At 46.2% G+C, this 16,159-nt stretch overlaps 1 protein-coding gene across 1 annotated transcript in view; it reads right to left on the reverse strand.

Moving 5' to 3' along the window:
* The window catches only part of FLT1 (fms related receptor tyrosine kinase 1), a 110,529-nt gene that overhangs the window by 3,419 nt on the left and 90,951 nt on the right, over nucleotides 1-16,159 (reverse strand). The window contains exons 18-29 of the mRNA XM_040091065.1: nucleotides 15,824-15,928; nucleotides 13,211-13,324; nucleotides 12,333-12,421; nucleotides 10,401-10,554; nucleotides 9,887-9,984; nucleotides 9,234-9,356; nucleotides 8,025-8,136; nucleotides 6,294-6,393; nucleotides 4,893-4,998; nucleotides 4,669-4,799; nucleotides 4,179-4,263; nucleotides 3,248-3,339 (exon numbers count right to left, since the gene is read on the reverse strand). Coding sequence (XP_039946999.1) covers nucleotides 3,248-3,339; nucleotides 4,179-4,263; nucleotides 4,669-4,799; nucleotides 4,893-4,998; nucleotides 6,294-6,393; nucleotides 8,025-8,136; nucleotides 9,234-9,356; nucleotides 9,887-9,984; nucleotides 10,401-10,554; nucleotides 12,333-12,421; nucleotides 13,211-13,324; nucleotides 15,824-15,928 — 1,309 coding nt within the window. The remainder of the gene's footprint in view (nucleotides 1-3,247; nucleotides 3,340-4,178; nucleotides 4,264-4,668; nucleotides 4,800-4,892; nucleotides 4,999-6,293; nucleotides 6,394-8,024; nucleotides 8,137-9,233; nucleotides 9,357-9,886; nucleotides 9,985-10,400; nucleotides 10,555-12,332; nucleotides 12,422-13,210; nucleotides 13,325-15,823; nucleotides 15,929-16,159) is intronic.

Raw genomic sequence — 16,159 nt, forward strand, 5'->3', positions numbered from 1 at the left:
GACTTACATTGTAATTGTGAGTCTTTGGGAGCTGGCAAAAGTGGAGTGTGCGTGGCAAGTTATGAGCCTAAAAACCATCATGCTTTGATCCTTTCACTATCATCAAGCTTTTTCATCCTGAGATTTTTCTTGTGAGCTAGACTTGGCTTCTGCTTTAATAAATGTTTATACCAGTGGAGATGCATCTATTAATTTCATCTGGAGTGCACTGCTGTACCTGGGCATGCATTCCCGCAAAGAACTTTGAGGGATCTTAAGGGGTTTTGGCATCTGTAGTTAGGCTTCATTTTGAGACTGAGTTTAGTCAGTAAAGGCTTCTCTAGATGTGGACTATCTTCTTGCTAATATAGGAATATAGATTGGAAACTGTGTTTAGTTGGTCTTTAATTGGGATTGTTTATTGGAGGAAATGGCTGCTGGTTTCCTGCCATGTTCAGGACCGGAGTGAGGTTAGAGACTGGCTGCAGCTCTTGAGATGCTTGTTCCAGCTCGCAGGAGGTGGAATTCTTGTTGGTTTTCTGGCTTTGCAATTTACACTGACTCAAGGGTTTGCCTCAGCCCAAGGATTTTGGCTTACTTGGGCTTTTTCACCAATACTGGAAAGCTAGAACAGGGTTGCAGTTGGGATCCTTTCCACATGCAAAGGAGCACAGCTCAGAAAATTGCCCCCAAGCCTTTCTACCAGGGTCTTTTTACTTGAGGCCTCACATTAGGAAAAACTTCTCTTGCTGTTCAAAATACCATTTTTCTTCTCAGTAGCATTAGCAAGTCCAAGACCCATTGCAACCATTTCTATTTCATGCTCTTGGCCACCACCTGGGCCTAAGGGGCTCACCAGGGTTTGGGCCCTAGCTCTTTGCTGTGTTGAAACCAAGGGTGAGCTTTGGCATTAATGCCTTTCCCCAGGTAGGAGAAGTGGAAGTCCAAGAGGAGTCGCCTTGCCAAGGTCAGTGGGCTGTCCCTGCACTGTCAGGCTGGCTCCCTGCTCGGCTCTGTCCTTGCCTGGCTCTTGGCTTGGTCACACTGAGCAAGCATCATTGCACATGCTGGCTCTCTCCTGCAGTCAACTGATCAGTTTTCTCTGAAACAAACCCTGGGTGTGCTTCTGGAGACAGGTACGGTGCTCTGGGTTTGGCTCCTTCCACACTATGCAGTTCTTCAGCTCTGCACAGTCTGAATCTTCCAAAGCTTTGTTACAGCAAAGGGATCTAACCATAGATAAGCTGCTGCCAAAGGGAGATGAAACCCCTCCTCAGCCTGGTGCTGGCACCAGCTGCCCTGACAGTGAGCTACTACTGCTCACTCCGAAATTGTTCTGACAATCTGGCAACCTGAATCAGCTCCCTGCAAGAAAAGCCAGGCTGAAGTATCAGCACAAGAGTGAGCACAGGAACACAGAGCAGGATGCCTGCAATGCCAGGGAAGAAGCAGGACTGTACATCTGCTTAGATCAGTTTCCATGTCTCAAACCCCTCCAGGCTCCACCTTGCTCAGTACAAATTTTAGGGGTACTTATTTACTGCACCAATTAATTGTAAGTAAAGCATGCTTAGCTAAGATGCTACCACTTTTAGGAATGTGTGCAGACAGAGGGGTCACTGCCTGCCTTCACATCCATGAGTGCTTTTGGCACAGCGCTACAGTACCACTTGTTTCGCTTGCAGGCCAGATGACCTTGTATGATCTCAGCCAACCGCGCTGTTTTCCCAAGGATTTGCATTCTAGCAGCCGCTGTGCAGTTCAAGATTTTTCCTTATTCAAGCATTCCTTTTCCTTCTGCATTTGAAAATGCCCCTTAAAGCACTGCTGGAGGGATACTGGGGGCACGCTCCATGCATTCTCTACCATGCAAAGGAAAAGGCATATCATAAATTTTGTTTGGGGAGGTTGTTGTGTTGTCTGTGTGGCTGACAGCAGCCTTCAGAAATATGCAGAGAAAAAAGGAGTTAAACCACTTCTTGGGAACATTGCATCCTTTGGAACCCTGTAATATCCACATACACTCCAAGCTCTATAGTCCCTGGCTCCTCCAAAGACAGCATGCCACAACAGAGCTGAAGTACCATAAAACTGCTCCTATTTTTCAAAAGGTCAAGGCAAGAGAGAGGGTTTCCCAGCATTTGTTTGGAGTGGCTTGTGTTGCCCTGGCTTTGCCAGCATGAGCAGTGCTCCACTGCAGGCTGCTGCCAGCAGCACGTTTACCCAGGCCGTGTTCTCCAGCCCTGGGAGTGTGCACGCTCTCCTACACGTATTCCTGTGCGTTCAACCAACGCCCTCTAAGTCACTGGAATTTTTCATGAAGCGACTCCCCTCTGCCTTGACCGCACGTTTCAGGCAGCTCTGATTGTTCCTTGAGACAATGCTACACCTCCCAGCCTGCCCAACTGCAAGGCACTGACACATTTGGTGCTGGCAGGATGGCAGGCTGGCCTTGACCTCCTGCCAGCATGAGATGAACGATGGGTTGGGTCTGGGCAGTCTCCGGGCTGGCTGAGAGCAGTGGGCTGAAACCAGGACACTGCCAGCTCTGCAGCGGCTGGGAACTGATACAGCGCCGGCATTGAGAAAATAAACACTTCCCATTTACAGGGAGTTCATGTCAGTGCAACTCATTTCTTAGAGCAGCCCTAGTTCCCTGCTTGGGCAGCTGTCAGGAATTAGGTGGAGGAAGATGGCCAATATATTCAAGTGCTTAAAGGCAGGAAGAGAAGTGAGGCCCTCACATCCATCTATTGTAAAGTTGCCACTTTAGCATCCTGAGCCCATGGGTGTTAAATGGGCCGTGCTTAGCTGAGTCATGGAAAAGAAGGGCAAAAACAAGCACAGGGGGCCTTGTCCCGGCTGGGGTGCCCTTGGGACTTGCAGAAATAACTGCAAATCCTTCACAGCCACACGTTTCTCCTCCCCTGTTATTAAGGGCTTGTTTCCTACAGTTACCTGCCTCCTACCTTAGGCCCAGTGCTCTCTGACACTCTGGCATTAAATTGACCATTAGTTGGATCAATAAGTGGTAATAAATCATATTGCTGATGTGCATCGAAGGGGTTGAGGGTTATTTGCTTCCTCAAATACATAGGTTCAGAAGATGATTGGCTGCTGATTCAACCAAGCAGGACCCACCTCAGCAAGAGTATTTGCAGGGACTGGGGACACCTCAGCTACTATCACAAGGCATTATTTAGCACAAGGACCTTGAATTCTCCTTTGCCATCTAAAACCTGAGAAGAAGGGAACGTAAAATACAGACCCAAAGAGTGTCCGTTTCTGCTTGCTGCCTGTCCATGTGAAACGTTTCAGTTCCTCTGGAGCCAGCCCCATCCCACTGTCTGCTCGATAATCCTTGAAAAAAAAAAGAATGATGCAGTCCTGTTAGATGTTAGCCATATTTTACAAAGGACTCAGTTCCTCTTTGGTCTGATTTACAGCATCCTTTTGGTCATTAATACTGAGACAGCTCTAGGAGACAGCAGCTCTGTGCTGCTGCAGTGCACAGGTACGTAATGGTGCCTTTCCAAGCCACCCGTGCCTTGGGGTGCAGCAGATGGGTAATGGTGATGCAGATCCAGGGTGCTAGAAGAATAGCATCTACTTGCAGTCTGAGGCTCTGCCAGCCACCAGTTCAACCCTGTGAGAACCACTGTGCCTTTCCCACCTCCTGCTGCTTAATGCATTCTAATGGGTCACTAAAAGCTTGCCCCAGACTCTTGCCTATGCCTATCCCTGCCTGGCTTGGGTGTATGTCCCATTGCTAGATGCGGCTCCAGCTTGTCCTGATAACAGGGATTGTTCCTACCAGGCTGATGGAAAAGGGACTCACAGTTCTCCCTTGTGCACTACTTTTCAGATGAAAATGCAGATCCCAAGGGATTTTAAGTGTCTCTTGCACACCAGTGGGGTTCGGGTAGGACTCTTTGTGGCTGTACCTTGCTGACCTACTGGAACCAACCACTTCTTCCCATCAGGGAAGGAGTGTTTGCAGCCCATGACATGGCTAGCAAAGATCTCTGACCCCAGTTTGTAGGGCAGTGGGATAACCTCTTGTTGCAAGTACAGCTAATTCTGCGCCTTGTATCAGAGATGACACAGCGGTAACCCCCTGTCCTGATTATCCCTGTATAAATCTGTCACATGAATAAAAAGAAATACATGGCATATCATTTGTCCCAAGCATCACTTACATTAAATACAAGTGTTTCCTTGATGGGAAGCTCTTCAAATGTCTTTACGCGCTGGGAGGGGGTTATTTTGAAAGTGTTTATATATCTGTTTGACAAGAGAAGCAGGACAATTTTTGGTGAGTGTGAAGTATACAAGCAGGAAGTGTTGGGTATTTCTCTGTTTCTTTAGGCAGTTCCCAGCTATCTTTGTGGCAGGTCATACAAAAGGAGCTTGTCAACCAGACCCCACCCAAAACTCACTCCCCAGTCCCACCACAGGTACACACAGCTGTGCCTCTCATAGGGCCTGAACCCTGAGACCTGTAGGTCCCCCTGGGCAGGGGCACTCCAGAGAGCCACAGCAGGGGGTGACCCAGCAACTGGTGGGACACTCAGGCCATTTGTGGGCTGTCCCTGAGTGTTTTGTCCCACCCAGGTCCAAACTGGGCTATGCAGCGAGCTGTCACCCCCAACAAACAAACAAACACAGTCTTAATCTTGCTTATCTCACCTGACGTTTTCAGTGCTTCCACAACTTGAGCTCGTAACAGGAAACTTTTCATTGCACAAAGGATCAGATGCAGGAGGACACCCACTTTCTGTTGTAAATATTGTGCTGAGGGGTATGTAGTCTTTACCTTCCTAAATGCAAACAAGAAATTATAGTGTTACACTTGGCTCCACATGGCCAGCTGCCCCTGCCTCGGTGACAGCACACGGTTGTGACATTAATACCTGCTGGACATTTGCTTGCAGCAGGTCGCCCAGCTTTTTCACCAGCTCGCAGAACCGTGGCCTGTCGTTGGGATTACTCTGCCAGCAGTCCAGCATGATCTGGTAACTGTAAGGACAGCAGCAAAGTGAGCACGTCGTGGGGGTTACAGCTCTGTTTGATCCAAGGCAGGTGGTCTTTGAGAGCTTGTCATCGATAGACACACAGAGATAGATAACTCCTCAGCTCGCTTGGTTTTACAAAGATTCTCTCTAACACCGAAGCTTCTTCCTAAAAGTAAAGCAGTAAGCTTTCCACAAAAAAAGAAAACCTTCCTGCAACACCCCAGAAGACCACATCAAAAGGATAATTCAGCCAACCAGTCATCCTTTTTTTCATCCCTAATTAAGCATTAAACCTTTGTATTAAACATCTATTAACTGGCAGTGTTTAGGTTAAGGTATCCTAAAGGCATCCTAAGATGACTTATATGGATGTGTCACTTCCTTGTATTGGTTGAGCCGAGCTTTCCTTCCTGCAATAAAATATGTGGAAGAGAAAAAAAAAAAAGCTCTTATCTACTGTCACTAGGATAATAAAATTAGTCAATGGGCAATACTCCCAGATAGGCATGGCTGGCTTGCATCCTTTTCTTCTGCTAGAACTATTTTTTGGTAAGTGTTGCTATTTAGAGTCATGGCGTAGCACTCGGGAAGGCACCAGGACACCAAGATTTTGCCTCCAGAGGTAAAATGCCCTGGACTTGTTCACGGTCCTCAGTGATTTGTGTCACAGGGTGAATGTTCAGTGTGCTGCATGTGCCGCCCCGGGCAAGTTGCTCTGCCTGACCCACCTTGATCTCCAAGTAGGTGTTGGCCATGCAGTAGGAGCTTGAGACTGTGCCTGAAGGCAGGGGAGTGGGGAGTGACGGCTGACGTGGCGGTGGAAGGACTCAGACAACCCGGGCGGGGAGGCTGCGGGTCCCCGTCACCTTCCTCTGCCATCAGACACAGTGCACAGGAAAGGGTGGACCCTCATTACCCGAGTGATTGCGAGGAAGCCTCCGCTGTCGCTTCCTAAGTCAAGATGATGTTAATAATGTCACATTCCTCCAGCACGTATCTGGGTGCATGTCGGTAAATATTAAACCTGGCAAGGAATGACTTTCTTCCTCCTCCTCCTCCTCGCTCAGCTGCCCTCAGAGCACTGCCCTGGTGGTGCACTGGGCCCAGGTCCTTGTTGCCCCCGGCTCTTTCCCACCCAATGGGAGAGCCTGGGGCCAGACTGGGGGTGCACAAGAAGGTACCGATGCAGGATTGGGTTGTTTCTCCTTAGGCTGGCACAGGGTAATTTAGAGACTGGAACATCATCTGCAGGGCAGCCCAGGAGGGCAGTGGTACACGAGGCAAGCAAAGGTATCTTACATCTCCTCGGTCGCTTGCTCTGGGGCTCGCATTCTTGTGCCTTCCTTCAGCCTGCTGCAGAAATCCTCGTCTATTTGGACTCCGGGGTAAGGAGAGGCACCTGGAGGTGACATTGGGAGAATAGATACATGCCTTGAGTACCTGTGACCTCGCTGTGGCCCTGTGCATCTCCCTCAAACGCTTGGGGTGTGCAGCATCAGGTTGCAGAGCTGGGGGTCAGGAGGTGCCCCCCCTGCAGGGTCTGGCCCTGCTGGATGCCACAGGCAGGGAATTTCTGCTGGTCGTGTTCCAAGCCCCAGTCTTTGGAGCGGGGCAAGATCAGGACCACAACTATTGGTGGTGCTTTCCTGGCCTGAATAGAAAAAATGCATGCACGTGAATTTGATTCGAGCACAATCCTTTAAAAGCCAAGTTTGATCTTTCTATTGGTTTGGACTACTCCAAATTCTAGTGAGCACAATATTAACAAACCCCAAATGCCCAAAATCACCATAAAAAATTTAAAATAATTGTTTTAAATCAGATAACAGAACATTTGCATTTTTCTATTTTCCTATTTTCTATGTTATCCAGGTGCAGCCTGATTGTATTGTTGGTCTTTTTTTTTTTTTTTTTTTTTTTTTTTTTTCTGTAGACAAAAAAAGATCAGGAAAAGGGAAAATGAAAGGAAAAAAAAAAGGACCTTTCATAGAGTCAGAGAGTCACCAGGTTCAGGGGGCTGGGGCTTTAAGAAAAAAATAGCAGGTATTATGAGGCTGACCTTAAAATCACAAGAGTTGGCAGGCTGACCAACAACATGTATTTAAACTAATAAATGATTGATTGTCCTGAGAATTGTATAGTATTATTTCCTCTGCTGTTCGCCTCTTTTGTCAGCCTCTGTGTTGAACTCAATTAAGATTCTTCTATTCTGACAGTCATTGTTGTTCCCACTCAGTGTACATCTTGTATCCTGCCTTTTCCACATGAAAGAAAGGAAAAGAAAGGCTTCACTGGATTTTAATTTCGGATTGCATGCTCTAGTTCATCCTGAGGCATCAGTGCAGATGCTTTTCGCCTGCTGTGTCCAGTAGCCTGGGTGAGGAGGATGCTGGATCCCTCCTGGCCTGGGGGGACCTCCCGGACTCGGGCTGGAAATGGAGGTGACAGAATCTGAGACATGCAAACTGTGGGTTTGGCTCCCTTGCTCCCACGAGAGGAGTAAGAAGCTTTTGAGAGAGCACTCAGCTCGTGGCACTCGGTGTCTTGAATGCTGTCTGCAGCACAGGAGGTGGTGCCTTGGTCATGGGCAGCTGATGACCCAGAATCACAGCTCTGTGTTACCGCACAAGGTTCCACGTTCAATTAAAATGCTTTAAAAATTGCCTGATTTTCCTGGCAAGTGCCATCAGTCAAACAAAGCACTGTGACTGCTCTGGCTCTGCTGCCCTGCATCCTCTGCCAAGGCTTTCTACAGGGAAAGGCGGGAAGCTTAGGTTTTGCCCATGGCAAAAGTCGGTGGTAAAGGTCTCAGACAGCTGTGCTATCCTTTAAGGCTTTCAGATTGGCACATGAGCTTTCGGTGCTCTTAAAAGCACCGAAATTTCTAGTTCACAGGGGCATGATAATCCCTCTGCCTCTGATTTAGGTCTTTCTGAAACACCTGCCAAAAGATCACTGAAGGTAATGGATGTTCTCCTCAAGCAGCAGTGCCCACTCCTATCAAAATCCTGGGGTGCAGAGTCAACGTACCCAAGGAAAATATCTCCCACAGCAAGACCCCATAGGACCACACGTCGCTTTTTGTATTGTAGATTTTATCAAATATAGATTCGGGAGCCATCCACTTGAGAGGAAGTCGAGCCTGGAGTAAAAAGGACAAATCTGACTATTATTTTCAAAGCCTGAAAGATTTTAATCATAGATGAATCAACTATATATTGTTATGTAAATAATTACCATTCAAGCAGGAACCTGTGGGATTTCCTTACAGGCAGTCAAGATAAAGCCACACTCATTCATACACTTAACAAATTGTTGGAGTAAAAGGCTGTTTTTAAGAAATATGTGGCACAAAACACCAGACATTGGAAACCTGTGACCAGGCCTTTTCTTTACAGGGATGTGGGAGTGTGTAGTAGCAGAGGTCTCTTGCCAGCATCATAGAGACAGGGCAGGGCACCAACCATTCTGCAGTGATATTGGAGATACTGTCAGGGAAATTTTCAGAGCCACAATTGCAGGAGCACATCAGCAACCCTCGAAGCCCCCTCAGCACAACTTATTAGGGTCTCCTGAGCAGTACCAAAGCTATGTGAACATCCCCCAGCTGATTTGCAATGCTGTAAATCCTGGAAGCTATTTACAGATGTGGCAATAGCTGGCAGGTGGGTGAGACCTCCAGAAAGAGACTCTCTGCATGGCTTTAATGCCCACACCAAATTCCCATGGCATGGGTGGGTGCAAGCACCGTTTGCTGGCCCAGCCCCTCGCAGTGGGGCTGGCAGGGCACTCACTGCCTGCTCTCTGCAGCAGGGGTGAAAAAACACCAAGTAGGTGCTGGAGGAGCAAATCCTGCTCTGCTGCTCGGGGCACCACCAGCAGAGCCTGGCCCTGGCGTGGGAGCACTGGGGGCTACACAACTTCTTTTGGAGGCACTGTTTTCCTTGAAGGAAGTTTACGGGGTGAGGGGGTTACGGTGAGCCAGCCAAGAAATGTCTAAAAAACTTAGTATTAACAGGGCAAATCTGTGAAGCAGTTAACATGTCTGAGCTTTATGCTTGAGGATAGAAATGCTTCCCAGACCCACAACACATCTGGACAGCTCATCTTCACATAAAAACCATGACAGCTTTTGAGCTCTTAAATTCGGGAAACTTGAATGTCTACAGGACATTTTGGTGGACAGTTTGAATTGACATGTTATAAACATTTGGGTAAATAAGCAGCATCTTGACTTACATCTCCTTTCCTCACATAATCAGGATTCTTATAAATATCTCTTGCAAGGCCAAAATCACAGATCTTCACAACATTGTTCTCGGATAAAAGGATGTTTCTGGCTGCCAGGTCACGATGAATGCACTATAATAAAACAGTTTCACAATCAAACTGCATTTCCTTATTCCTGCCCACAAATTTCCTGTCTCCCATATCCTTTAAATTATTATTATTATTATTATTATTATTAATAATAATAATAATAATAATTTTTTGAAGTTGCCTGTAGTTTACATGAAGTTACTGTAAACAGCAGTAATTATTTTTTAAAAAATTACTAAGTCCAGAAAGTGACAAATTTGTAAGCCCGTTGACATTTGCGGGGAAAGAGCTGAATCATTTGGAGCTCCCTAATATATGTTGAAATTAAGGAAAAACCTGCCACACCCAAAAGATCTTCCCCAAATGAATGAGCTTGACCCACTGCCTTCAGTCATGATCCTGTGTTTATGGACTGTGGATACTTGGATAAACACAGTTATATTTATAATGCTAAGAGGAAAACAGCTCTTCCTTTGGGACCTCTCCCAAGGAAGGTGTCACCGCAATGTAGACATGATTTCACCTCCGAATCCTGTCCTTCTACAGTGAAAAACCCTCAGTGCAAAACTCACCTTTCTGGAGGAGAGGAACTCCATGCCTCTGGCCACCTGAAAGCTGTAAGACATCAGGTCCTCCATAGTGAGGGGCAACCTGTACAGGTCATCAGCGTCTGCAGATGCGGAAAGCAGGGTTTGTTACGAGGATAGCTCACAGGCAGCTGTTTTCCCCCTTTTGTACAGACCCCATTATTCCCATAAAGTCAGTCTTCATGGAGGAATATTTGGAGGTCAGATACTGTCATTGGAAATAAAAATAGTGCTTGCTTTACACCCCGTGCTTTGGACACTGCTGTGTTTTCCCCAAAGATAAGGAGCAGTCAGAAGAAACAATCACACATTTTCCTGTCAGATTTAGTAACCCTGGAAATAATCTTTTTTTAAATCTTCTACCCTCTGGACATGACCCTCTGAGCATCTCGCACGGATGTTTATTAGGGTGATAAATGAGGAAAAAAATTTCAGGGATTCACAGTATGTTGTAAAAATATCACAGTCCATGTAGGGACAGGAAGGAATTAATACCTACCCTCCTCGTCCTCCTCCACATCACTCAGGCTTTTATCTTCCTGGAACCCAGAGCTCGCAAAGCTGTCGCTGCTGGTGACACTGGCCAGCCTTTGTTTTTTGCTCTCCACTGGCTCAATGTCCTTTTTCGTTGGCTCTCCCTGCAGAGAGGAGTCCTCCAAACGAAAACAGAAGAGGTGTTACATCAGAGCAGTGGAGGGGGTGGGGAGGAACCAAGTCAGAATGCTGTTGCCTTTCTGCCGGGCTGGTGGTCTGTGGTGTGGGTGGTCACATCTCTCAGGGGCAGGGGCGTCCAGTGCCACTGTGGCAGGCAGGGGCCAGTGCCAGAGCTCTGCTCCACCAAGTCATCATACCCAGAGGACAGAAATTTGGTGGCTTGGGAACACCAGCACATGATTTTGGGGTAACCAGGGCAGTGGGCTACCTCTGCCCAGTGAGGATTTGCAGGGGTATGGATGGACCTGTTTGCTGGGCTGTGGCTCATCTTAGCCTGGAATGAGACATCTGAGAGGGCCCATTTCTCTCCAGCAGACAGAAGGAGCACAAAGAAACAGGTTGGGAAGTTTGTGCCCACAATGGCTGAATCCCAGACCTCTCAAACATCAGCTTTTGGTCCCAATCTGCTTAGGACATCAGTCTCTGTCCCTGCACATGATTTGGTGTGGGCCTGTAAGCCCTTTCCTTGAGGAGCAAGGGCACTTGGTGTTTGAAACAGAGCTGCTGTTGGAAGTGACTGCCTCTCTTCAATGTCTTTATCCAGCACTTTCTTCTTACGGCCACTCACGTCATGGTTTAATGGAACACACGCAGCACTGGAAAAAGCTCTCTCACTGCTACCTGTAGAGAAGCCTGGCTGCCTGGCCGTGCTCTTTGCCCCCTCTTACTTTTCCTCTTGTTCTGCAACCATCTCTGTTCCCTGCGCATGCTGGTGCAGAGCCAAACTTCCACCTCCTTCCTGCCTGGGCAACCTTCCCAAGGGTGCCAGAGCACGGGTGTGGGACGGGGTGTGGGAATGGCTCTGCTCAGCATGGACCCTGCCCTGCCACACTCCCTGCTGAGCATCCGACTCCAACGACCGCGTGTAGGAGGAGCCAGTTGCTGTGTCTCATGTGGAGTAAGCCATGGACAGCCTTGGGAACAGACGCTCAGCAAAGGCCTCTTAGAGGGGGACGTCCTCTTGAGTGAGGTCTCCCACAGAGCCCTCCCGAAAAAAATCCCTGAGATGCTGCCGAGCTTTTGGCGCAGCTGAGCAGAGGTTTTGAGACCTGCTGTTCTCTATCCAGGCTCCTAAGTCTCGTGTCAGAGCCCTGGGTCCTTTGGAGGATTTTTTCTGGAACAATTTGAATTTTCTGGGACGTTTGGATATAAGTTTGTAGTAAGAAACGTATAATGAATTTGGTTCAGAGGGCTGTGGGATGTGAGGACACGACTCTAATCTCTTTTCCTCTTGATAGCTCTTCTCACATAATAATATGATTACTTGTAAATCTCTGAATATTCAAGTGTCTTGGGACATGAGATTTAATTGATATTATCTTGTTTGTGCTCCCAGCAGTACTGAAATAAGTGGGCAAAACCACTTCCTTTGGCTTTGCTGACCTCAAGCTCACCAGGAGTGGGTTCATCAGAAGCAGGGCAAGAGCGCGTGGGGACACTTTGGATAGGATTCCCTTCCCCTCACTGCATGTAGATGGCTCCAGCCAAATGAGTCACTGCAGTCTCCTTGCACAGTCCAGGAGAGAGAGGTGAATCCTTTCTTGGCACAACACATCCCACACCAGATATTAATACAGGTCAGGTGAACTTCACCCAGAAGTCATTTCTCTCCTTTGGTAGACGAGAGTCTGAGGAGAGCAGCTCAGAGCTGACGCCTACAATTACCAACACTTGCATCAGGTGAGATGAACCCTGCCAGGACCATTGGCCTCCTCACCTTGTTAGGGCAGAAAAGATTCCTTTTGCTCTTCAGATAGTTTGATAAATTCCCATACTTGCAGTATTCAACAATCACCATCAGAGGCCCTGGGCAATTAAATAAATTAAAAAAAAAAAAAAAAAAAAAAAAAAAAAAAAAAAAAAAAAAGCATTTTGAGCAGCATAAAGCAATAAAAGGTGGCATAATTTCTGAGAGAGACTCTTTCATGCCTGTATTGAGTCCAGAATAACTGGCAGCTTATCCAAAGAACTAGAAGGCTGCTTGAAGGACACTGGACATTATCAAAACAATACTGCTTCTGGAAATTAGGGCAGGGCCTAATTTTTGAAAGCTGGGTCTTGACTCTGGGTCCTGAGGGACACTCTGTTTCCTCTTCGGGCAGCTCAGACTGGAGTCCCACAGCCCACACACACTTGTTGAACTAAAATAGGTGACATATCTAAAACAAACAATCTCCCATACTGGTCTTTTGATTTTCTTAGTGTAATATCATGAAGGATTTTACAACAGCTGCATTGTGATTCATAGTTCAGGGCCAGCGGCTGATATCCCTTGTTCCCAGCCTTTCCAGATCATGTTTACCTTGAGCTTGAGCAGTGAAGGGAGTGAGATAAAGGAGAGCAAGTGGCATGTTCCTAAGTTCACACCTCATATATTAATACTAAAAGAGAGTTTAAAGAGAAGAAATGTTTAATCACTTCATTAAGGGACTAAAAATCTCTTTTTCTTTTCCTCTTTTTTTTTCACCAACTACAGGATGAGCTCGAATATAAAAGTTACTAACTTGACCTCTGGATGAAAAAAACCCCATGGGTCACTGTCTGTTCTTGGGAGATAATCCAAACTCATTTTCAGAGCAGTGCAGACTTTTTTACCTCCATTTTTTGTGCAAGCTCCCAACAAATTCACAATGTTGAGATGATGACCAATGTGGATTAGGATTTTCAGCTCAGTCATCAGTGCTTTGTACTCACTTGCTGTGGCCCCTTCTGTAAATGCAAAATAAAAAATCAACGTGAAAAGGCGAAGTGCTGGTCCTGCTGAGCTTTACCACTTCTTGTTACTTTCCATTGACATAATCTCCATTAGTGGATGTACTTCTTGTATTGATGTTCTCTCTCTATTCCTCCCTGCTCAGCATCCTCTTGGTTGCAATTAAACCCATAAAAACAGTCAGGCACTCAGCTTCCTCCCAGTAGACCCTCTTATATTTAGAACGGAGAGATTTTTTTTTTCTTACATGAATAGTTCTGCTGTTTCAGCCAAAAATTTGAAAGAACAAATAAAAAGGGATTTCAAGATCATAATTAACTCTATCTAGAACGGGTTTCGTCTGACCTGACTTCAGCGATCTAAGGGTTATCTTCTAGCCTGAGCTAATCAGCATCTTAAGGGGTCAGTGGCAAGAGCAAAGTATTTCCAGAAGCTGGTGCAGCCATCACGTTTAGTCATCTGTATAAGGGAAGGATGAACTGCCCCTGGGGGTTGCCTGCCTGGTTCTGTTCATTATGTAGGAAGCCAGGAGATAGACCAGGGAAGTAAATATTAATTGGTTAAAGTGAAGTGACTGCATCTCACCCTTACCAGTCATGGTCAATAATAATAAGAATGACATAAGAAGTCCCTCAAATAAATCCAAAGCATTCTATTTAGTGTTGAGTGAAACTTTTCATTCCCCCTGAGCAATTTTTTTTTTCCTGCAGAATTTGATTTTGTTAAGAAAACAAGAAAAAAAAACCCCCATATTGCTTTGCATAGGCTCAAAAGGAGTTTTCAGTTTAGTGATACCAAGAGAAGAACAGTCCTGAGGGAAAAAAAAAAAAAATAAACAACACCACAAGCTAGGTCTTAATGGGCTTATTTTCAACATCTGAATGGAAACAGTTTTTCTTCATGTCCCAGACAAAACTTGTCTTCCACTTGGTGATCCCCTATTTGCTTGTGTGGGTGGTGACACTTCCCCCCCACCACACGGGAATTCTGTGAGGATAAGGCCTATGAATGACTGCAGTGGTCCTGGGTATTCTAGTGAGAACACAAGGAATGAGGCAGATCACCCCATGCTTTAGGTGAGATACTAAAGATACCTACAGAGGATCTCTGGCTCCCTTCATTGTCAGCAGTGCTGAACAAAGACTCAGCTCCCCATATGCAGGAATCTGCCCTAGGATGGGATGAACTGTTGTCCCTCACCACTGCCAATGAAGGGCATTTGAGTGACCAACTCGGATACAAGCATCTACTCTGCACATGCACACGTGAATCCCACCAGGAAGACTTCCTGCAGCTGCTGTCTGCTCCCATCTGTTCCAGAAGCACCCACTGCTCCTTGGTGGAGCTGGCTGGCACAAACAGCCTGCTGATGTACATTAAGAAACCCTGAACCCAGCAGTCCACTCCAAGGGCTGGAATTTACATGGGGACAACTCCTGATAAATGGTAAGTAAGCACACGTGAAGCTGGGAGCCCCTGGCTGAGACAGGTTCATTCAAACTATTCCTGAACAGAGTCAACAGAGAGCATCGGGGTTCCAAGCCATACTGGCAGAACAGGGGATGTGTCCTGGCAGAGAAACAACACCAAAAGGATTAAGACAGATAAGCAGTGCAGCATGAACTCCTGGGGCAATGCAAAAAAAAAAAAAAAAAAAAGGCCTTCTATGATCCTTACGCACATAAAGAAAGGGAAGTTAAATCCATAAGAGGGATGCCACCAGGTCTCTGGGTTAGGAAATTCAATCACAGCTGCTGCAGGCTATGACTGAATATCATCCTGCTTGCTAATGTCCCAAACACCCTCTTCAAATTAATGAGGGGCTTTTGTCCTTTCTGCTCCAATGAGAAAGGTGGCAGTGAATAGCTGGGTGATGATTTTACTTTCAGATGAGCACTGGTGTGTGAACAGTGCTGGCAAATCCATTGCACAACCTGGCTGTCAGCATCCTAAACACCGTGTGATGAGCCTGCAGCCGGTTCAGAGGGGAAACACCTGCACAACACCACCAAGAGTTAAACTGCCCAATGTGTTCAGCTTAATAAAAGGGCCTTCATGAAGAAAAATCATTATAAAATCTAATGGAGAAGGTTAGAATGAGATGCAAAAGTCAGGTGCATGCAAATGAGACATAAGGCATCTTATTTTAACTGTAAGGTGATCATTCCTTGGAATGAATGGCCAAGGAGAATATGAAAGCCTCTATCCAAGTGTCTTCACATCAAGGTGGATACCTTTTACTTCAGCTAAATTTCATTTACAGCATTTGGTATAGGGTCAGTCTAGCATAGTGGTATGACTTTTTACTGAGAATGCAATTTTTTATTTCATAGTTCTGCCATTTCATTTGTGGTGGACCTGAAACTTGATTTGTGCACATTTTGGTGGCTTCAAGAAGTTATTGTGGAAAGCTTTTCCTTTTGGCAGAACTGTATAAAAAAATGCACCACTATATAAGGCGCCACTTTTTCCAATGCAGCTTTGCAGCAAGATACCTTTCAGCATTTTCACAGCAACAATTCTGCATGTTGGTGATTTCCTAATTCCAAAGGCAGATGCTTGTACCACCTTTCCAAAAGCTCCGTGTCCAAGAGCCTTTCCTGTAGAGAAAAAGTGGAGAGATACATCTGGTAAAAAAAGGAATCCTGTCAGCAAATGGCTTCATAGATAATGAACTGAAAAATGTACTTTCCAATGAATCCCACAGGTGTATTTCCAACATACAGCTGGTTTAGGTTTTTTGGTCTGTTGGGTTTTTTTTAAAGTAAGCAGTCGAATTAGAAGACAGAGTCATCAGAGGGAGCAAGTGATAGGAGTGAAAATGTCACCAG

The sequence above is a fragment of the Hirundo rustica genome, chromosome 2, assembly GCF_015227805.2.
Source record: "Hirundo rustica isolate bHirRus1 chromosome 2, bHirRus1.pri.v3, whole genome shotgun sequence".
Taxonomy (NCBI): Eukaryota; Metazoa; Chordata; class Aves; order Passeriformes; family Hirundinidae; genus Hirundo; species Hirundo rustica.